The sequence below is a fragment of the Lynx canadensis genome, chromosome E3, assembly GCF_007474595.2.
Source record: "Lynx canadensis isolate LIC74 chromosome E3, mLynCan4.pri.v2, whole genome shotgun sequence".
In the NCBI taxonomy this organism is placed as follows: domain Eukaryota; kingdom Metazoa; phylum Chordata; class Mammalia; order Carnivora; family Felidae; genus Lynx; species Lynx canadensis.
In genome coordinates, this window is record NC_044318.1 from 9,302,987 (window position 1) to 9,324,732 (window position 21,746).

Consider the following 21,746-nt stretch of genomic DNA (forward strand, 5'->3'; position numbering starts at 1 on the left):
GTATCGGACTCTGTGCTGATAATGCAGAGCTGGATTGGGATTCACTGTCTCCCTTTCTCCGCCCCTCTCTCGCTCTTTCTCTGCTCTCCTCCTCAAAATAAATAAATAAACATTAAAAAAAAAACAACAAACCAGTACGTGGTTAAACATTAAAACGTCCAAGAAGTACGTAGAGAAGTGAGTCTGCTACTCACTGATTTCCCCTCCTCATGAGCAACCCCTGTATATCCTTCAGGAGACTGATCTTGCCCCAAGCAATCTTCCAGAGCAGTTCAACAGATCTTTACATCTCAGGCCACACTGGGCTGGGTGCTTTACATACATTGCTTCATTGTAGCTAGATGGGGTAGTGTAGTATGTTACCACTTTCTACAGATCAGGAAATCTAGGCCCAGGGAAAAGGGAGGACCCAAGAAGATGCTAGGTCCGCATGTGTTTGGAGAACAGACCTGCCCTTTTTCTCCATGGCTGTTTTCTTGCCCCTCAGATGAATTACAGAGAAAACCATTAATTCTCCAACTGCTGAAGGTGAAACCTTCATGCAATCATTCATTCACTATGCCAATATTTTTGTTGTGGTTTATTTTGGGAGAGAAAGAAAGCACGAGCAGGGGAGGGGCAGAGAGACAGAGAGAGAGAGAGAGAGAGAGAATCCCAAGCTGGATGTCACCCTCAAGATGATGACCTGAGGGAAGCCAAGAGTCAGATGCTCAAACCACGGAGCCACCAGGCGCCGCACTCTGCCAGTATTTGTTGAGCACCTATGATGTGCAAAACTTTGTGCTAGGAAGTGGGGAGAACATTGGCCCTTAGCCCAAGTCTGAACACAGTTAATGGGACACCATAGATTGTAGAGAACTGTCTGGTGTAGAAATGAATGAATGAATAGTGACCACGGCAGTCTTGCCTCCAGGGAGCTTGTCACTCCCCAGGACAGAAATTTAGATACACTTCTTGGCTCATGTGGGGAAAGAAAAAAATTGTTAAGATCAAGGCCGTTACCAATTTGGTACAGATTAGTAGCTTATTGGGGCATTAAATAAGGGTGCCAGGGTTTGAACCATGAGCGTAGGTAAGTCAATCCCTTAAACCTGTGATTCAGATTTTCCGGGGAGGAGGGGGGCGGCATGGGGATAACAGTATCCGCGTCATAGGCTGGTTGTTAGAATTAAGTAACAATATATGCAAATCGCTTAGGACATTGGCACATAGTATATATAGTGCAATAGCTACTCTTATCGTAAAAGCTAATAATTATCAACACTGCGGTTACTTTGAGTCACCCAACTTCACCGATGCCCTCCTCAAGGCTCCGCGCACAGGTTTCCCATTCCCGCCCACCGTAAGATACTGCGGGCTCTCCTCTCGCTCCGCCTCTTCTCCAAGGCCGCAGGTCCGTAGGTGCGTGATGCACGCCGGGCCTCGTAGTTCGTTTGCAGAGTCCTCTCGGCGGGGGCCTCGCGGGAGGACTGCATTTCCCAGCGTTCCCCGTGGCGGCGGCCGTAAAGCGCGGCGGTCGAACGGCCGGTTCCGGCTGAATGTCAGTGCGGAGCTGTGGGCCAGGGAGGAAGGTGGTTGGCGGTCCCTCTACCACCTCCGCCGCTGCCTCCTCCGCTTGTGCTGCCGCTGCGGGCGCTCGGTCGCTCGGCCGCTCGGGCATGAGGCCGTGAGGCGGGCAACGGGTCGGGGCCGCCGACATGTTTGGCCGCTCGCGGAGCTGGGTGGGCGGGGGCCACGGCAAGTCTTCCCGCAACATCCACTCCTTGGACCACCTCAAGTGAGTGTGTTTGTTGGGGGGTGAGGGGGGCAGGCCGCGAGGCTGGACGTGGGAGTGGGGCGCATAGCCACGGGCCGGGGCCTCTGCGAGGTGTGAGAGCGAGGTGGAGGGCGGAGAGAGACGCCCGGGAAAGACTGCATGGTGGTTAAGAGCGAGGGCTCTGGAGTCAGGGCGCTTGGATTCGAACCCTGACACCGTCGCTCCTCGCTGTGTGACCTTGGGCAAGTGGCTTAGCTTCTCGGAGTCTCGGCACCCCCGTCTGTAAAGCAAGGGGAGGAGATTTCAGTTTATGGATGCAGACTTCGTTGTTGCCGGGGGCAGCGGTGGGCACCAAGCTTACCAGGGTGGTACTTCTTAGGCTGGACAGCTTAGGAGTCAGAGAGCTGGACCCAGGAGTCAGATCAGGGTTTGAACGTAAGTGCGTGAATTTTTAGGCCTCAGTTTCCTCAGTTGTAAAACGGGTATAGTGACAGCACCTGCTTCTTATCGTTTTGAGGGGAGGATAAGAGAATGCACGCAAAGCTGGAAGCACGCACGAGTGCTCAATGAACGGCAGTAATGAAAATATTTTTTTTTCCCCCTTGGTGGAGACTACAGGGAGAACTAGCAGAAGTAGAGCTCTGAGGGAAGGACAGGTGGAAGACGTGGTCCTGGGAAGCAGGAGTGCATCAGACCTGCATTCATATCCTGATTCCACCACTTAATAGCTGTGTGACCTTGGACAGATTACTTGGCCTCCTTGAGCCTCTGGTGCCCCCTCTGCAAACGGGGATGGTGAACCGTTGTGCAAGAATTCAGTCATGTCATGCATGGAGAGACATTGATCCCGTGTCTGTTACACAGTACGTGGCTGATGGCGGTCACTGTGTCTATCAGCTAGGGAAGGCCTTCCTAGACCACCCTGCCTCAAGTGCTTACCCACCTCCATTCCTTTCCATCTGATCTTTCTCTTGATTTCATTCAATGCATAGCTCCACTATCTGCACTTACCCCGCTTGTTTTCGCTCCTTTTCTATCTGCTCCTCCACTGTTACTGCCAGGGGAGAAGAGACCCCTTTTTTTTGCTCACAGTGGTATTCTCAGCATCTCGTGCTGTGTGCCTGGCACACAGTAGGAGCTCAGTGGCTACTGAAAGAATGAAAAAAAAAATGAATGAATTGGGACAGGTGCAGAACATGTAGACAAACATGGAATTTTTGGTGTGTGTGTGTGGGGGGGGGGGGTTGGAGGTCCTGATGGAAAATGGGGAGTTGTACGGAGGGAATGACTCCAGGGAGGAAAATATAGTGTGTGGGGTGGCAGTTGAGTTGGGAGAAGGCAAACCTTTGGTGGTAAGAAATAGACTGGTTTCCAGAGGGAGCTCCCAAGATTACTAATGGGAAGGAAGAAGGATGGAGGGGGGAGGCGGGGAGCAGTAGAAGGAAGATGGGGGCCCAGGGAAAGGATTGGTGGGAGGGAAATTAGATGGGGCTTCTCATTTGGCCAGGGGTGGGGATCCTTTGCTTCTCAGTTGTGTCCTTTCTAGAATGGAGCAGGCATTTAACAAATGTGTGTGAGCCTTGAACAGTAGGAGGCAGCAGGGATCGGGATGTATCAAGGAATGGTTTTGGTGGGGGGTGATGAGAGAGGACACAGGGAGGAGAGAGGCATAGACAGGGTAGGGGTGTGTAGGGAAGCCAGGAATCTTAAACGGGAGGGCAGCTGGACTGGAAAGGGAGAGGCGTGAGGATTTCAGGAATTTAGAGAGTGGGTGGATGTGTCTGAGACAGGGAAGGATGAATATCTAAAGGAGGTTGGGCCTCCTGCCAGCGTCCAGGCACCTGCAGGCTTTCCCCTAGCTCTGCCTGACTCTAGCCCTTGTCAAGTACCTGAATGATTATTGAGCGCATTTTCTCTGCCAGGTCCTCGCTCAGGACTTCTGTGTGTTATTCCCGAGTCCTCGCAAGTCTCTGAGGTGTAGGAACTGTTACTGTTTTCCGTTTTTTTTTTTAAATTTTTTTTTCAACGTTTTTTATTTATTTTGGGACAGAGAGAGACAGAGCATGAACGGGGAGGGGCAGAGAGAAGGGGAGACACAGAATCGGAAACAGGCTCCAGGCTCCGAGCCATCCGCCCAGAGCCTGACGCGGGGCTCGAACTCGCGGACCGCGAGATCGCGACCTGGCTGAAGTTGGACGCCCAACCAACTGCGCCACCCAGGCGCCCCCTGTTTTCCGTTTTATAGAAGGGGAAGCTAAGGTTCAAAGAGGCTAAGTCACTTGCCCCAAGGTGACAACAGCTGGAACAGGTCAAAGCCAGGGTTTGCCCTTGATGCCTGTACCCACTGCACTGTCTTTCTGAATGAAACTTCCTCCCAAGTCAGTTTGGGAAGCGACTCGCAACTTGGCTCAGTCTCTGTGCCCAATGGAGCGCTTACCCTCCGGCCAGCCAGGGGATGGTAAAGGTTCTCAGATTCCTTTTACGTATCTGGGCACTGCCCAGTTTCACTGTTTAGGTTAAAAGGCCATTGGGTGCTTTTGGAAACCCAAGCTGCCTGTCCTGGGTCAGGCAGATGAGCTTAATCCGTATTACAGTCTGAGCAACTGGGTGATTTACCTATTGTATCGGTGTGGGACTCGGAGGATCCCAAGATGACTTGGAAAAGAGTGCTGTAAACAGCTGGTCCTCACCCCAGCCCTTGTGACGTTCTTCGTTTGGCTCCGATAGTAAACATCTTGGGCCTTAGGTACAGAACAGCTCATTCCCTGAGGGAGTTCACAGGCTGGTGGGGGAGACAGCCATAACACCCAGACTATACAGTGTGACAGATGCCGGGATCTCTGTAGGTCCAGGGTTCTGTAGGAACCCTTGGAAGGCTTCTGGGGGAGGCAACACCAGAGCAAAGTCTTCAGGGACAAGCAGGAGCCATCATGTGGGGCCGCAGGGTGTGGGCGGGGGGACCCTGGGTTTGTGGAGTTTCAAGGTGGCGCTGGTGGTTGTAGGAAATAAGGGTGGAGGTAAAATGGGACTTGAGCTTCACCTGACACAAAGGGTGACCATCCCGGAGTGCCTGGGTTGGAGGGATTTCCCAGGACGTGGCACTTTCAGTACTAAAACTGGGAAAGTCCTGGGCAACTGATACAAATTGGTCAGGCTGCCAGTGACAAGTGACAGTTCTAATGTATTCATGGCAGTGTGGGTGGAAAGATTAAGGTAAATAAAAGAATTTAGGATTGAAAAAAAAATTTTTTTTGACATGCAGGGCACCTAGGAGCCCTCCCCCTTTTCAAAACAGACTATTTTTAAGAACAGTTCGCAATGTAAAGAAAAATTGAGAGGCTAATAACAGAGAGAGCCGGAATTGCTTTTGAACCACGTTATTCGTCATAATGTTCTCCGCTTTCACCCTGGAAAGGAGGCTGCCTGTTAGGATTTTACTTTTGCTAAATAACGGAAAACTGGGTGCCTGTGGTCTTTGTCTACCGACCTGAGTTAGCGATTTAGTTGAGGGAGACTGAGATAGTAAGAGGTTATTTGCTACGTGTCACGGGTGGGTGGTGTGCTGCCCACACTGGTGGCACGGCTGTGACAGTGACTGCCGAATGCCCACCAGCAAGGAGGATCTTTGCTGACACATTTGCAGGATTGCTACCGCGAGATCACCTTTAGCAGGAACTGCCAGTTAGCATGCTGCTGGTAGGACTGTTGTGGTGTTAGGTTATTTCGTTGCCTTCACTCTGATCACCTTTGCATGGGGGTCCACAGTCTTGGTCGCCAGTGACAGAAACCCACCTAGAACTGCCTTAGGCCCCAAATGGAAGGGATCGGCTCCGATCGCTAGCTACGCCACGGCTGAGTGCAGGTGTTCAGACAGAAGCTGTCAGAGTCTGTCTCTTTCCCGTTCTTGTCTCTGCGTATCTCCTGTGTTGGTGCCATCGTTAGCGGGCTCCAGGCTTACGTCATAGCCGTCTAGCAATCCGTGGGGACAAGGGAGCATCTTTTCTAAATATTGCCAGCAGAAGTCCAGAAGTGAGTATAGTTGGACCACCTGGGGATCTCATGCCCATCCCTGACCTAGTCACTGTGGCAGGGGGCGTGGGGTGCTGTACTTGGCCCTTGCCTGGAGCTGGGGTGGCATCAGCTCCCCCCCAAGCTAGTGGACAGAGAATGAGAGACAGGGGAGGTTCCCCCTGGGAAAATCAGGGGTTGTTACCCAAAGAGAAGAGGAATGTGTACCTAGCAGGCAAATGGTCACCTATTCCTGGTACAGTCTACTTTTGCCTAAGAGAGCACTGATTAGTTTTAAGGGTACAGTGTTGTCAGATTAATTTTTAGGATATCATATTCACCATATCACTCATAATGAGCCCAAGCACCCATCGTGTCAGGTCTGAGTTCTTCCAGGCCGTCGGAGTGCTCTAGACTCTGTTCCCATCCATCCACTTCGGCGTGAGGGCCCTGTAATGCAGGCTAGGGAGTCAGGAACCTCCTTGGTAGGCAGACACCCGTTTTTAAAAAGTTTTTTAAATTTTATTTATTTATTTTTAAATATATATTTATGAGAGAGAGAGAGAGAGAGAGAGAGAGAGAGAGAGAGAGAGGGAGCACGCATGAGTGGGAGAGGGGCAGAGAGAGAGCATCCCACACAGGCTCTGTGCTGTCAGTGCCACAAACTGCACGATCAAGACCTGAGCCAAGATCCAGTCAGAGGCTCAGCCGACTGAGGCACCCAGGCGCCTGGCAGACACCCATCTAAATGGGGATGTAAAGAGTGAGGGGTGTGCCGGGCTGTAGGGGCGGGGTGGGAGGGACGATACTTTAGGCAGACCAAACCATGTTTGAGAAGCCTGGAGGAGAGAAAGGCTCAGGTTACTCACTAAGGGTGGTGTATGTGGGGTGAGGGGGCAGTGCAGGACCCCACAGCAGGCTCATGACGTGGGAGAGGTCACAGAGACATCTCCTTAAATTATGTGAAGGAATTCGGACATCAGGCTGAGAACAGTGGGCAGCCGTTGAAGAATGAACCAGAGTGCCACGGTGCAGCCAGAGTTGGAGAGCTGGTTGGGGGAGGGCCCAGCAGGAGGTGGGTGTCCCCTCAGCCTCCTGGGAAGCGAGGGTGGCAGCCGGCCCTAATCCGGGGGCGTTTCTTGTGCGGCTTCACGGACCTCCTCTCTCGCTCCCTGTTCCACACACCTCACACGCCCACCTGTCTTCATCTTTGCCCTCCCCTGGAGCTCCCCTCCCCTTCCTGCCCGTCCAGACGCCCACCTGCATCGTTGAAGTACCAGTTCTTCCATAAAAGCTGCCCTGTGACTTCAGCCAGCAAGAAGTTCTACTGTCGTCTCTAATGTCACTTGTGGTGCCCACTGTCCCGCTCAGTGTGCCCACTGTCACGCACAGTCTCACCGTCACCAGAGGTAGACCAGCTGTTAGAGGCTCTGGGCTTTTCAGGCTTTATCCGGGCCGCGAGTTAGATGCCCGGGAAGCTGCCCAGGGTTCCTCAGGCATGTCCTTTTGCCATCAGAAGTGCTCTTGCGTGATCATGTGTTGGTGTCTCCCCATTTGAACGTAAGCCTCGTAAGGACAGAGACCGGCGTGTCTTGTCCACCTGAGAATTGTTAGATGCCGGCACAGGGCCTGGCACACGATAAGTGATCAAGGAGTGTTTATTGCAGGGTGAGTGTAAGAGGCAAGTCTGGCCGGGCTTTTCTCCACACCGGCCTGCTCTGGCCCGTTTGGTTCCAGTGCCCGTGCTGGAGCTGTGGCTTTGTGTAGGGCCGAGAGCCCCGCCTACACCCTCGTGTGGTTGCCAGCTCCCCGAATCTCGGACCCGGTCTCGCTGGCTGGCCCAGTTTGACATCTTTCTGGGGTGACTCATCGGGAGAAGCACCGCCTGTAACACCTTTCCCCAATCCTCTGGTCTGGTTGCAGCCCATGATGAGCTGGGCCTTGTGCTGCTGGCCAGAAGGCCGGGCCCTGACCAGGGGTGGTTTTCAAGGCGCAGGGTGGATGCTGTTAGCAGTAGTCTCCCCCCCCCCCCCCCCCGCCCCGCCCCGGTGCTGAGCAGACCAAATAGACAAAGGCTCTATGTCCCTCTGTCTCCCCCCGCCGCCCAGACGTTGTTATTTGGGGCCTGGCTTTGGGGGAGTGGACTTCTCGTCTAGGCCTCTGCCACTCCTCTTACCCTTCAGCCTACGGGTCCATTTCAGGATCTTGCAGTAGGAGCGTTCTAAGAGGCATATTCTGATACAAGTCATAAAACCCGTATGAACTTAGTGTGTCCGTCTCTGAAGTGGACATAATTGTTGTTGACCGTAATGGTTTAACCTGTGAGATAAGTGGTTCTTGAGAGAGCAGGGTCTGTGGGGCAGGATTTGTTTACAGCCCATCGTCCTTGGCGAGGAGCCTCCGGTGTGTTGGTTGCACCCTGGCAATAGGCTGTGGTTTTCCACTCGCCAGGCATTTCAGACTCTTCAGCTGGTCTCCAGGTAGAGGTCGCTCATGGGCAGGGTTTTGATCCTGAGAGCCTCCGTTCTACAGAGCCTGTGCTGGGGATTCCGTGATGTTGGCTGTCGTCCAAAGAAACAGAGTAAGAGTCAGTTATGAGGACTGACTTTACAATCTGATATGTGTTTTCATGCCTTTTTGGTTTGTTGTTTATCTGCTCGGTTTTCTTGCATGTAGGGCATTCATAACTTCATGTAAATGCTTGGTTAATAATAGCGTTTCCTGCATTGTCCGCATTTTCTACACTCTAATGGTTCTAAGCAGGGGATCTGGAGTCAGGCCGTCTGGGTCCCCTCTATCAGGACTCTGTGCAGGCCCTGGCCTCCCAGAGCATCAGTCCTGCAGGATTATTGTAAGGGTTTAATTAGTGGTTACATCTGAAGCAGTCAGGAGGGCCGAGCAAAGTAGGCTGCAACTGTTTTGTGATGGTGATGATAAGAATGTGCACACGCAGAGTTTGAGAGAAACTGTTTTCCTTGTACCAGTGATCACTGTAAGAGAAAAATCTGTCCTTGTGACCTTGGAAACTCAGATAGGGTCACAGCCTTGCCCCCAAAGACGGCCATGGTAACATTGTTGATCGTCTGAACAATGAGGAATCCAAATGTCCAGCAGAAGAGTAACTCCTGTGCTTGTTTTCTAAACGGTATACAATGTAGCCATTATAGATGCTTGCCGGTGTTGTAACAAAAATGCTTTTATTACCCTAAGTATGGGGAAGGGGGAAAGATGGGCTTGGAAATGATATATGCATGAGCTCCGCCATGTAAATATCCATGGCAAAGGAAGAGACCCAATACATTACACTCCAGCAGCGCTCATGTCTGGGCAGTGGCAGGATTGACATCCCCTTTGTTATTGTTGTTGAAGTGTTCAGCCTTTCTCAAATGAGTGTTAAACTCAAAATCAGAAAGTTATTAAACTTGAGGCACATAAACTATGGCACAGCCATAGTGGGAGTGAAAAGATGGGCAAGGTGCAGGTACAATCATTACAGAAATTTAGAGATTGAGATGTCGTGGGTATTTGCAACAACCGACAGCCAACATCGAGAAAATGAATGTTTCAGACACTGCCATTTACAACACCATCAAAAAACATCAGTTACCTACAAATAAATCTTAACAAAAGATAGGCAAGATCTCTCTGCAGCAAATGCTGAAAGAAATGTAAATGTCATGATGTTACTTTATTGTAAAGATGTCAGTTCCCTCTATATTTAGCTATAGATTTAGGGCAATCTTAAAGGAAATCTTAGCAAGTGTTTTTGTGACAGTTGAGTAGGTGATTTTCAAATTTATATGGAAATGCAAAGGGCCAAAAATAGCCAGTGTAATATTGGGGGGGAAAAAAGAAGGGAAAAAAGTCGGGAGCACTTCTATTATCACCTAGTAAGATTTATCACAAAGCCGCAGTCATCGGACATCATGGTATCAGCACAAAGGTAGTGAATAGATCAGTGGAACTAGAGCATTCAGAGTCCCTGCAGGTGCGGTCATCTGATAAACGACAGAGGGGACATTAGAGTGCATGGGAGAAAGCAGGACCTTTTTAGCAAAGGATGCTGACTCAACTAGATATCCATATGGAAAAAGTGAATTTTGGCCAATATCTTACACCATCCACAAAAAATCAGTTCCAGATGTACCCTAAGAGAAAATGTGTGAGGGGCAAGGAGCCTCACAGTAATAGGTGCTACCCTGTCTCTACCTCCTGCCTCCCTCACCTGGGATGGAGAAGCGGGTCCTCTGGCTCATGGCATGACCCCTGCCCCCAGCTTCTGGGATCCATACGTAATCAATCTCGTGACTCTCCTTCCTTTGCGTGGGTGTTGAAACTACATCGTCAAACAAAATGACCCCCCCTCCCCCCCTCGGGTTTCACTTCCCCAAGGTGGGGGCTCCCGTACTAAGGGGGCTACCTGCCGCCCCCATGTGGGTGGCCGCTGCCTCTTCATCCAACTGCATATTTTTATTTTTTAATTTTTTTCTAATGTTTACTTGTTTTTGAGAGAGAGAGAGACACACACACAGTGTGAGTGGGGGAGGGGCAGAGAGAGGTGGAGACAGAATCCTCTGGCTCTGAGCTGTCAGCACAGAGCCTGACATGGGGCTTGAACCCATGAGCTGTGAGATCATGGCCTGAGCTGAAGGCTGACGCTTAACCACTGAGCCACCCAGGTGCCCCCAGCTGCATATTCTTAATTCAGCACACCAGCTCCTGCTTCTCAACACAGAAGGCTTCACCAAGAGATGTCAGGAGTTAGAAGCCAGGGCTGACCATAAGATTTTAAAGTCTCCTCTCCCTACGGTCGTTTTTCAGAGCAGAGCCGCTTCCCCCGGGCCCCCAGGCCGCTGCTTCCTACGAGGCCAGGAGTGTGTTAGTGGGAGGCTAATGGATTCCATCCCCTCGGCAGAAGGAAACACCAGAGGGGGGAGGATCTGCCCCCCCCCCCCCCCGCAACAGCACCTGCCCTGGCATGGTAGGGGGCACACTGTGGGTTGTACCCAGAATGTCACTGATGGCTGTGGTGTGGGTGACACAACTACTCTGAAACTTCCGTGGGAGCTTATTCAGAATGCAGACTTGGGGGTCTGCACCCCAGAATCAGATTCGGTGGGTCTGGGGTGGGGAGCTAGAATTTGCAGCTGAAAGAGGGGTTTCTGATGCCGGGGTCCCGTGAAGCACAATTTGAAAAACTCCGCTCTTTGAGCTTCTTGGCGAAAATGCGCTGGAAGGGAACGGAGGCATAGATTCAAGAGCGGGTCACCCCCCCCACCATAAGCTTCAGCGTATGGGGGTCCCTTGGCACAGGGGGAAGCTGGCCTCCAGGCCCATAGGCAGCCTCACCCGGAGATTTGGGCACAGGTGGTGGGGATCTGTTTTTGGAGAGCTGTTCTAGTTGTTGTGTTAAAAGTTGCATGCAATCTTTAATGAAATGATTAAGTAACTGATTATACGGTCTTTAAAATAGAACAAACAGCAACAATATTAATAAATAAAACCCAGTCCCCTGAAGCAGATTCATCCTGACTGTTCCATCTGCAAGGTTCTACCTCTTTATACCCTACCCATTTCTTTAAAAAAATTTTTTTAACATTTATTTATTATTGAGAGGCAGAGAGAGACAGAGCATGAGCATGGGAAGGCCAGAGAGAGGCGGAGACACAGAATCTGAAGCAGGCTCCAGGCTCCGAGCTGTCAGCACAGAGCCCTACACCGGGCTCGAACTCACAAACTGTGAGATCATGACCTGAGCCGAAGTCAGACGGTCAACCGACTGAGCCACCCAGGCACCCCTATACCCTACCCATTTTTAGAGATCTTCGATGGCAGGATCCTGTCTATTCTTTCCCTGCCTTGCTCTCACCAGCCCCACCTCCAAACTGAAGGTAGCCATAAAAGAAGTCAGGAGGTGGCCCTTCTTGAGTCACTTCCTCTTAGTGTCCCCTTTTCCTTCCCCAACCGTGACAGCTGAAGTTAGCCTGGAGGCGCCATCTTTTTTTTTATCTTTTTTTTTTTTTTTTTTTTGCGAGAGAGAGAGAGAGAGAGAGAGAGATCGAACGTCCTCGAGAGTCACCATCTTTTTTTAAACTTTTTTTTTTTTGTGAGAGAGAGAGAGAGAGAGAGAGAGAGACATCGAACGTGCTCGAGAGTGGGGGGTGCAGAGACAGAGGGAGACAGGATCAGAAGTGAACTCTCTGCTGACAGCAGAGAGCCAGCGTGGGGCTGAAACTCAGGAACTGCGAGCTCATGACCTGAGCCAAAGTCAGACGCTTTACCGACCGAATTACGCAGATGCCCCGCCGTCTTAACGACGCTTCAAGTTTTTATATAAATTCCAGTTGACAAGTGTAAGAGTCGTTTCAGGTGTAGAATTGAGCGGTTCAACACTTTGCACCTGGGAAAGTGCACGCCTTAATCCCCATCACCTGTCTCACCCATCCCCCTACCCCCTCTCCTCTGGTAACTGTCAGTTCTCTATAGTTAAGTGTCTGTTTCTTGGTTTGCCCCTTTTTTTTGCACCCCCGCTGTTTGTTTGTTTTGTTTCTTAAATTCTACAGATGAGTGAAATCATACAGTATTTGTCTTTCTCTGGCTCATTTCACTTAGCGTAACACTCTCAAGCTCCGTCTGTGTCGGATACAAAAAGACTAATTCGAGGGGGCAGAGGCCCCCCGGTGTTGACAGCCGCACTGTCCCTAATAGCCAACTTCTGGAAGAGCCCAAGTGCCCACTGACTGACGAACGGCTGAAGATGTGGTGTATATACAACAGACTCTTACTCAGCTGTAGAAGAGAAGGAGCTCTTGCCATTTGCAGCAACGCCATCCCTTACAAGCTGTGCCCCCCCCCGCCCAGGGCACTCGGCCAGACGCTAGTCCCCACACTGCCCAGGACCGGCCTCGGTGATTCTTTCGGTTGTCCCGATCACCAGTAGTGGCCTGAGGCTGGGCCCGGGTTGGCCTGCCTCTCCCCCGGCGGCGGGCTCAGGCCTGGTGCAGCCCAGGCCTTTGGGGAGCATGGGGCACAGTGCAGGAGCCTCCCTCCCAGACCCACTTAACTTTGATGGGCACTCAGCACCTGAGGTCGGTGCCTTGAACCTGAGCCGCAGGGTTTGGTCCAGCTATCACTTCTGATGGGCGTGTGATTGTCTTGACTGCAGGTGGCTTTTGCCCCTGCGACTGGTTTGGGGACCTACCCTCCCTAACCTGTGACTCCGCCTTTCTCAGTCCCTGCACCAGCCCGGCTGGCTGCGGGGTTTATGCCAGACTCTTGGCCTGGGCCTTGTGCCTGCACTCGCTCCACCAGCATCGGGATCACGTGGGGAGAGTGTGACAAGGCCCGCGAGTCCTGCTGGTTCCGAGTCTCCAGATGGGCTCCAGCCGCCCCCGCTGTATCCACCCTTCAGGTGATTCTCTTGCACACCGGAGGTTGAGGATGGCCGTCTTCAAGGGCTTGAAGGTTCCCTGGCATCAGCTTGGGTTGGCGTGTTTCTGGTTAACCCTTCACAGCACTGTCTGCCATGTGTCTTGGGTGGTGAGTAGCATCTCTGGACGGGAGTTGGGCTAACCACATCTGAGCTAGGGCCGCTAGTTGTCCTCAGAAGCGTCGCCGGCGGTCGCCGAGCCTGGTTGGCCATTTCAGTTGGTAATGCTTCATTTTCTTTCCTTTTCGTCAGGTATCTGTACCACGTTTTGACCAAAAACACCACAGTCACAGAACAGAACCGGAACCTGCTAGTGGAGACCATCCGTTCCATCACCGAGATCCTAATTTGGGGAGACCAAAATGACAGCTCTGTATTTGAGTAAGGGTTTCTCATGTGTTTTTTTGTTTTGTCTTTTGACTCTCCTTCCTTTGACTATTTTTCTAAATGTATCCCGTGAGTCATTCTTGATGACATCAGGATCTGATACCAGCCTGGTCTTGCGCAGATAGCTATCTATATCTCTATCCATACAAAATGTCCTTGAGACACTGGAGAAATGTAAGCTGAAAATGGGAAAGGGACATGAGCGTCTCTCGAGAAATCTGAAAATATCATGGATGATTTTCCAAGTAGCCTCTGACAGCCTCCCCAAAGGGGAGAAAACGTCCTGGGAAGTTAGCTTCGAAGTGAACTGACAGGGCCCTGCCCTGGAGAGACACGAAGGGCTCATATTTATTGTGTTAACTGTTGGGCAGGCACAGTGCTGAGCTCCCGATGAGATAATCTGAGTCTCCCAGCTGCCCCGGGGGCGGCGTCCGCATCCCCATTAATCTCCTGTCACACCGCTGGTAGGCAGGCACGAGGCAGCTCACGCCCAGAGTCCACGAAGGGGTTTCTCCTCGTTGGCGTACTTCCTAGATGAGCAGTTTTAGGCCAGCCTCACTTTCCTCATCTTTAAAGGAGAGTTCCTGTCTACTGCCCGGTACAGAGGAGGCCTCCAGAATTGTTAGCACGTGGTAATTTGGAAAGATGTCCCTGTTGGACGGATGAAAAGCAAAGGCTGGAGGCCACGGACAGCTTCCCCAGGAGACCTGTCTCGGTGTCTGAGTGCAGAGGGACTCGGGTTACAACCACCACCAAAGACAGGTTTTATTTTTATATAAGATAATCTCAACTGGAAGCTTTGAGGCCCCTTAAAAAGCCCCTTTGAAACAAGTAAAGGAGTTCCATTTCCAGCCTGGCTTATTAGCTAATCTGATTTTCCAGATAGCTTTCTGTCTTCATCTGTACTTGTGGAAAATGCAAACCCGTGACACCGGCCTCTTCCCCAAAGGAAAACAGGAGTAGGGAGGGAGGCGGTGCCTGCAGAGGGGACTAGATGCATCTCAGGACGCACGGGGAACCGCTTGGTCGGTTGGGTGTCTGTTTTGGGGATGAGATAGACCCTCGGGTTAAAGGCTAGAGACCGTGTCCCTCTTGACTAGAGTGGACTTTCTGAGCCAATCTGTTGTCTCAGAACAACTGTCCCGTGCTTCCTAAATGGCCCCCACCTGGAGTGCCCAGGAGAATTTGTTTTTAATTCATTTCTTTTAGAATAACTTTAGATTTATGGAAAAGTTGCAAAGCTAGTACAGAAAGTTCCCCAGCACCCCTCACCCCGTTTCGCCCACTGTTAACGTCTTATATGACTGGGGTGCATTGGTCAAAACCGAGAAGCTAAGCTTGGTTCGTGACTGTTCGGTAGACCCCTGACTTGATTTGGATTTTGCCAGTTCTTCCATTAAGATCCCCCTTCTGCTCTGGGAACGCAGTCCAGGCTCTCACGGTGCCGCAAAGTGTCGCGTCTCCCAGCCACCTCTGGTCTGTGACTGATTTTCAGTCTTCTCTGGTTTTCAGGAGAAAACATTGATGTGTTTGAGAAGTACTGGCCATTCCCTCCACCCAGATCTGGGTTTCTGCGATGTTTACTCATGATTAGCCTGGGGTAGAAACAACTGTAACAATATGTCCTTTTCAGCCCTCGGTATCAGCAGCCCCCCACATCCACCTGCGCTCTAGTGAAGTTAGTCTGATTGTTTGGTTAAAGTGGTGTCAGCCAGGTTCTTCCACTATAAAGTTACTCTTTTCCCCATTCCCTACACCATGTTTGAAAGAGTCACCCAATGTAGCCCACCTGGGGGCTTGGAATTAAGCTCCAACCTTCTGGAAAGGGGTGAGTAGCTATATACAGTATTTGAAAATCTGCATAGATTTGTCTCTTTTCCCCATTTATGTGTTCAGTGAGTTATTTATTTTTAAGAAACAGACTCTTTTTTAAAAAATATTTATTTTGAGAGAGAGAGAGAGAGAATGAGAGGGAATCCCAAGCAAGCTCTGGACTGTCAGCACAGAGCTCAGTGCGGGGCTCGACCTCACAGTGAGATTGTGACCTGAGCCAAAAGCAAGAGTCGGATGTTCAGCTGAGCCACCCAGGCACCCCAGTCATTTATTTATATCAATATGGGCTCATGATGTTTATTTTATACTTTATTAACAAGTTCCCAAATTGGTCATTGTGCTGCACTGAGCCTGTCGGGCAACCCTTGGGAGTCACTGATTTATTCAACCTGAAGCACAGGTGGACAAAATGGGTCAAATGGTAGAAATATTCTTGGGATCAGCGTGACTGACATTTGTAGGCAGACAGGCTCCCAGAATCAGAGTTGAATAAGTTGAATAATGTTTACTTATTCATTTACCCTTTCAGGAATTCAAACAGAGGTTATGTAGCCCCGAGCAAGTGCCAGGCCCATGGTCCTGCCACCGTGGAGCCGAGAGCCGAGGGGAGAGAGACCCTCAGAACTAAGTGACAGATACATGTGACTGCAGGGACCTGTTGTGAGTGTCCCAAATGAGAGGTTACCTGGTCCTAGCTTGCATACAGAGAACATGTAGCTAGAAAACCCCATTTTCTTCCTTTAAAGAAAGGCATAGGGGGTTCTGTCTCCATTTCAAGACTAAAAGAACCAAGATGTAGCCCAAAAGTCCGTGTTCCCGGGCTGCATGCAGACAGCTGTCCTGTCCAGAATAAGAAAGGCAGAAGCTGACTTAGGGACTGACTAGGGTTTCCCGGCCACATCGGCCCCTTCAATTCCCTCCAGTTCCTTTTCCCTGGATTTGGAAACCCATACTCTTTTAGTAGCATTATTTTGCCCCATTGGAGGGAATGCTGGTTGTCACTAACACTCAAAGATACGAAAGCCAAGGAAAGAGGCCTAGTACGGAAAGCTGAGGATACAGAGTATTGGATGGAGAATGCTGCCTGTCGGGTTTCCAAGCATAGGTGGAATAATGTGTAATCACTTTGGCGGTAAGGATCTCGCCCTTTCTGTAGGAATCGAGGTCACGGCTTCCTAGGATCGGCCGTGCGCTCAGATTCTGGGGAGAGAGCGTGAGTGGCTGCATTTTGCGGTGGCGGAGGGAGGCATCGAGGGAGGGGAGGAGCTGGGGCCACGCAGGCCGTGTGACCTGGCTGCTTTCTGGATGCCTTTGGGGGCCGGGGGCGGCCCCCACACACATGCGGTGCACATAGCCAGGGGATGACGTGTATCTGCACGAGTAGCAGCAGACCTCTGATGCTTTCCCCTTCTCTCCCCAGCTTCTTCTTGGAGAAGAACATGTTTGTTTTCTTCTTGAACATCCTGCGGCAGAAATCAGGCCGCTACGTGTGCGTTCAGCTGCTGCAGACCTTGAACATCCTCTTTGAGAATATCAGTCACGAGACCTCACTCTGTAAGGATAGCCCCTGGTACCTGCCCCCTCACTGCTGAGCTTTGGCGGCCTGGAGTTTGGCGTGGTTTTCGTGTGGCTTTTTGAACGTCTGAGCTTTCCGTGTGTGTTAGGGCGCTTGGGCTGCTGTCACAGAATGCCCCAGACCTGGTGACTTAGACAACAGAAATTTATTTTCTCCTAGCTCGGGACGTTAGAAGTCCAAGATCAAGGTGCCATCAGGGTTAGTTTCTGGGGAGGCCTTTCTTCCTGGTTTGCAGATGACTGTCTTCTCGTTGTGTCCTCACGTGGCCTTTCTGTGTGTGTGTGGGTGTGCACACGTGTGTGTAGTGAGTCTGGTATCTTTTCCTCTTTTAAGGACACCCACCTTTGACCAGGGTCCCGCCGTAGGACCTTGTTTAACCTTAATTACCTCCTTAAAGCTTCTGTCTCCAAATACAGTCACACTGGGGGGCCGGGGCTTGACTATGATAATTTGGGGGGCATGCAGTTCAGTCCCTAACCATGTTTATCCCTGCGTAGCGGGGTACTGGGAAGGGCTGAGAGGGCTCCTCTCTGCTGAATGGTTCTGGGCTGTTCACGTTTTTTTCTTTATAACTCGTTGGGGTTGCTGAATAACCAGCCAACAGGGAGGGGCTTCTCTGGCTCACTAACTCAGCTGCCCTGGAGGATTCCTGCGTGTTTGACGAGGTACCTTTGATGATACCGTGACCAGCTGGGCACGAGTTACTACCGCACATAGTAAGAGACCTTTGGCTGCAACATCATGGGAGGACATGAAGGAAGGGGTCGTTTGAGGGCAAAGCCCAAAACCTACCAAAGGGTACACAACTTGAAGCCACTAGGCTCTCTGTTAAAAATGATGCGCCCCAAGCAAAACACAAAAAGAAAAGAAAAAGGAGTACTTAAATGAAGGTGTAAATGGATTTCTGGAATACCCAAGACAAAACTCACAGGTGGTTCATAATGGGGAGATGATAGCAACATTCAGGAGGTAAGGGAAGAAATTGCAGTTGCTTTTAAAAGGGAAGGAAACTAAAAAGACCAGCAGCAAAGAAAAATGTAGTGGTAGGTTTCCACTGTAGAAAACCTGGCCACGGGATTGCAGATCGCCCAGCCATCCTCGAGAATCAAGATACGGGCACTGGAGTGTGGGTGCACAGAGCAGGAACTCACCTGGGGCGGAGCCAAAGTGGACCCGGCTCTTGGTGAATTTCCTCCCGCAGAATGTTTTGTTGGTGGACAAATGGGGCATCTGCCCATATCCTGTCCTGAGAATCCCAGGGGACTCTGTGCTGATGGCGGTTGCTGTAGACTGTTGTTCTGTGGAACATTTTAAGCGAGATTGCCCTGAGAGTCGGAATTCAGACGGAATGGTCACAGCCGGCCGCTGGGCAAAGGGATCGAGTGCAGACTATGAAGAAAGTTTCGATGTGCCTGAACCACAGAAATCCAAAACAAAGATACCTAAAGTTGTTAATTTTTGATAACAATTAGTACCGTCGTTAGGTACCACCTCGTTAACCTTCCGAACGGGGCCTACTTCGCAAATTGGAGCTGGGCCCCCTTGGAGACCTGTGTTCAAGATACCAGTACGATCTGGGTATCATCAAATAGCTTCCTGAGTGCTGTCCGTTAAAGAGTGATTCCGTCCCTGGAGAAAATGACTCAAGGAAAGTAGAAGATGTTCACACTGGATTCTCCAAAAGAACATTTTTAACAGACAGAACTGAAGTATGGCTAAGTGGTTATACGTGCTGGATTGTAACAGTCATCCTTTTTTAAAAAACTATACATTCACATGAACCACTCCTCAACAAAGTATAACTGATTTGCATTTGGAAATGAAGTTTTGGTTATATTGTTTTCTTGGTTTGAGGTATCAATTATTATATTACGAATTTGTAAGTTGCCACAGAATCTACGGTATTCTTAAACTTTCAGTAAAAACTCACTTGCTATTAAAAAAAACCCAAAAAACAGCCAACAGAATAGGCCCTGGAGGTAGCAGGGTGAGGAAGAACAACCCAGGAGCAAGCGAGAGTGAGACCCAAGCTCCTTCTCTGGCCTCACTAAGCCCAGGCTCCTCCTCTGACACAGCCGCTCTGGGAGACAGGTGCTGTGGGCACCCTCACTTCATGCCGGGAGAGTTTGCGTCACGAGCCTGTGGTGACCGCTCTAGCGGTGTCCGGATCCAGAAGGGGTTTGAGTCCAGCTGCGTTAGTTCAGTGTCCGCACCCGGGGGTGACTGTGCCCCAGGAGGACATTTGTCAGTGTCGTGTTGGGTGAGGGGCTGGGGGTGCTGTTAGCCTCTGGCGGGTGGAGTCCTGGGATGCGCAGGACCGCGCCCCACGGTAAAGGGCTATCAGCGCAGAGTGTCAGCAGAGCCCAGGGTGGGAAATGTTGGTTTAGCTCCTCCTCCTCCGGGCTTGACTGGCCCGCTTTGCGATCGGCAGCCCCCGGGCCCTGCCCGCCAGGAGTAGGGAAGAGAAGACAAGTGACCGGATGTCTGTGTCAGAAGCAGGCTCTAGGTCCCCAAGAAGGGTCTAGGAAAAGTTTCTGGTGGATGGAAGGGGGTAAAGACAGTGGCATCCCTATCAGGAGGGAGCGGGGAGAGGCCGGAACAGGCTGCTGAGCGGAGGCTCTCAGGGTGGCCACTAGGTGGTGCTGCCGTCCCAGGAGCCTGCACTCACACTTCCCGGTGAATGAATGGGAGTTGACAGATGCGAGTTGACTCACTCTCCCTAAGTGGTTTCCCGTGTTAACAGCTTTTGTTACCCTGGATGCGGATTGTGTGTGGTTTCTGAAAACTGACAGAGGGGAAGACCCAGCTCGGTGGTGCGGGCCCCGGACTCCAGCCCCCCAGCCCCTGGGCCCGGCTCTGCCGGATTCGCCCTGCACGTGCTCTGGGGGCGAACTGTCCTCTCCAGGCTGCACCTTCTGCTTCCGTGGAGCAGAGATGACACTCGTATCTGAGGAATGGGGTGGTTTGAGGACTAAGCGTGACCGCGGGCGTGCGGAACGTGGTGTGGGGTCTGGCAGGTGGAAGTGTCCACTCAGGCTGGTTTTATCATTAAATCCAGCTTCCCCCCCCAAATGTCTGTTGTCTGGTTACCCTTCCTAAGCCCAGCTCGCCCTGGGGCTCCTGGATCGAAGGTGGGGGTTGGGGCAATAGGAAACGCTGGAGTTTCTGGATCACACGGCTTTCTGAATTGGGACCTAGAAGGATACCGTGCTGTGAGGTACGCAGACAGGTGGCACTATCTTTACAGGGAATTCACCAGAGTCCTTTTTGTAAGCCCTGTAAAAGCGGCCAACAGCACCGCCTTTGACAGAACTTTGATTTGTGGGGGTGAGGGGGACGTGTGAGTTTTGCTTTTATTTTTATTTTCCAATTATAGAAAGAAAATATCCGGATTATAAAACAGCAACAACAAAAATCAAACGCCGTGAGAATATAGAAAGCAAAACTTCTGCAGAGCCTCACCCTACCCCTTGGGTAGACACAGCGCGTTCTGCCTTCTGCTTTACGCGGTCCCCACTTAATGATGTATCTTAGATGTTCATACGGTCCGTTCACGTGTCCTCACCTCGTTTGGTTGACTGGCGGCATCTTGCCGAGCCCCAAGTGATTGAACTTGACCACGGGCATTTAGGTGGTTTCCGGATTTTCACTATTACCAGCAGCCATTTCACAAGTGCACCTGTTGCCCGTCGGGTTTGGGGACCTAAGTCATAGGAGGCCCGAGAGACCGAGATTACGTATAGACTCCTGGGTTGATTAGAAAAGGATACCACAGAAAGTCGGCCACACGGTGAGGGGGCAGTGGAAAAATCCCAGCCGAATAATAGAGGCACCGCTGCTGCCCCCATGGCGGCCCCCACCGCCCACAGAGTCATCGCGTGGAGGCCCTGGAAAAGTCCCCGCTGGGGAATGATTGGAGCGTGTGACTTTTCCAGCTGAAAGCGCAGCAAAGAGGCTCCTGGTTGTACATCTGAGGCTGGCGTAGGCATCTGTGCCTCTGATGGCCCGGAAGCTGCCAGCCAGTCACAGTGGGGCTCCACGGGACGTCTCAGGAGTCCCTCGTCCTGCCAGCCAACGCATCCCCAACCATGGCCAGGAGGACTGAAAAAGAAGGGCTCTGGGCGTCAGCATCACATGGGCTGCTCCTTCCGAGTTAAGGTTCCAGGTGGTTAAATTGTCGACTGTTTAAAGAGTAGAATGCTGTGTAGCGAAAAGGAGCAAAGGGATGCACCGTTACCGCCGCGTGCAGCACTGTGGGTAACTCTGAGATGCGGTAACGAGTGACAGGGGCCGGACACAAGAGGCCTGCGTGTCGTATGATCCATGGGTATGAAGTTCAAGCATAGGCAGGGGCACCTGAGTGACTTAGTTGAGTAAACGTCCGACTTCCGCTCAGGGCATGATCTCACGGTCCGGGAGTTCGAGCCCCGCGTCGGGCTCTGTGCCGACAGCTCAGAGCCTGGAGCCTGCTTCGGATTCTGTGTCTCCCTCTCTCTCTGCCCCTCCCCTGTTCATCCTCTGTCTCTCTCTCTCTCTCACAAAAATAAGTAAATATTAAAAAAAATAGGCAAAATGAGTCTATGTGATCCAAGGCAAACTAGAACTTGCCGTTGGGGAGAGGGTATTGACTGGATAGGGCTATCAGGGAGCCTTCTGGAGAACAAAAAACATACTTTGTCTGGCCTGGATGGTGCTTACGTGTGTATATATTTGCAAAAATTCCTCAAGCTGCATGTCCAAGACTTGTGAGGTGTGTA

The 21,746-nt window shown here is 51.3% G+C and overlaps 1 protein-coding gene and 1 pseudogene across 12 annotated transcripts in view; both read left to right on the forward strand.

Annotated features, from left to right (window-relative positions):
* Positions 1-1,541: 1,541 nt before the first annotated feature.
* CLEC16A (C-type lectin domain containing 16A) overlaps positions 1,542-21,746 on the forward strand; it is a 203,511-nt gene continuing 183,306 nt past the window's right edge. For 7 of the 12 annotated variants that reach the window (XR_003965687.2, XR_003965689.2, XR_003965688.2 and 4 more), the window contains exons 1-3: positions 1,543-1,777; positions 13,446-13,574; positions 16,834-16,967. Coding sequence is in view for 9 of the 12 variants with exons in the window: in XM_030301391.2 (XP_030157251.1) it covers positions 1,698-1,777; positions 13,446-13,574; positions 16,834-16,967 (343 nt within the window). In the remaining 3 variants the exon portion in view is untranslated. Of the gene's footprint in view, positions 1,778-13,445; positions 13,575-16,833; positions 16,968-21,746 lie in introns of all 12 variants that reach the window. The other 5 variants (XM_030301383.2, XM_030301386.2, XM_030301384.2 and 2 more) reach the window with 2 other exon arrangements.
* Positions 17,651-19,172, forward strand: LOC115504416 (annotated as a pseudogene).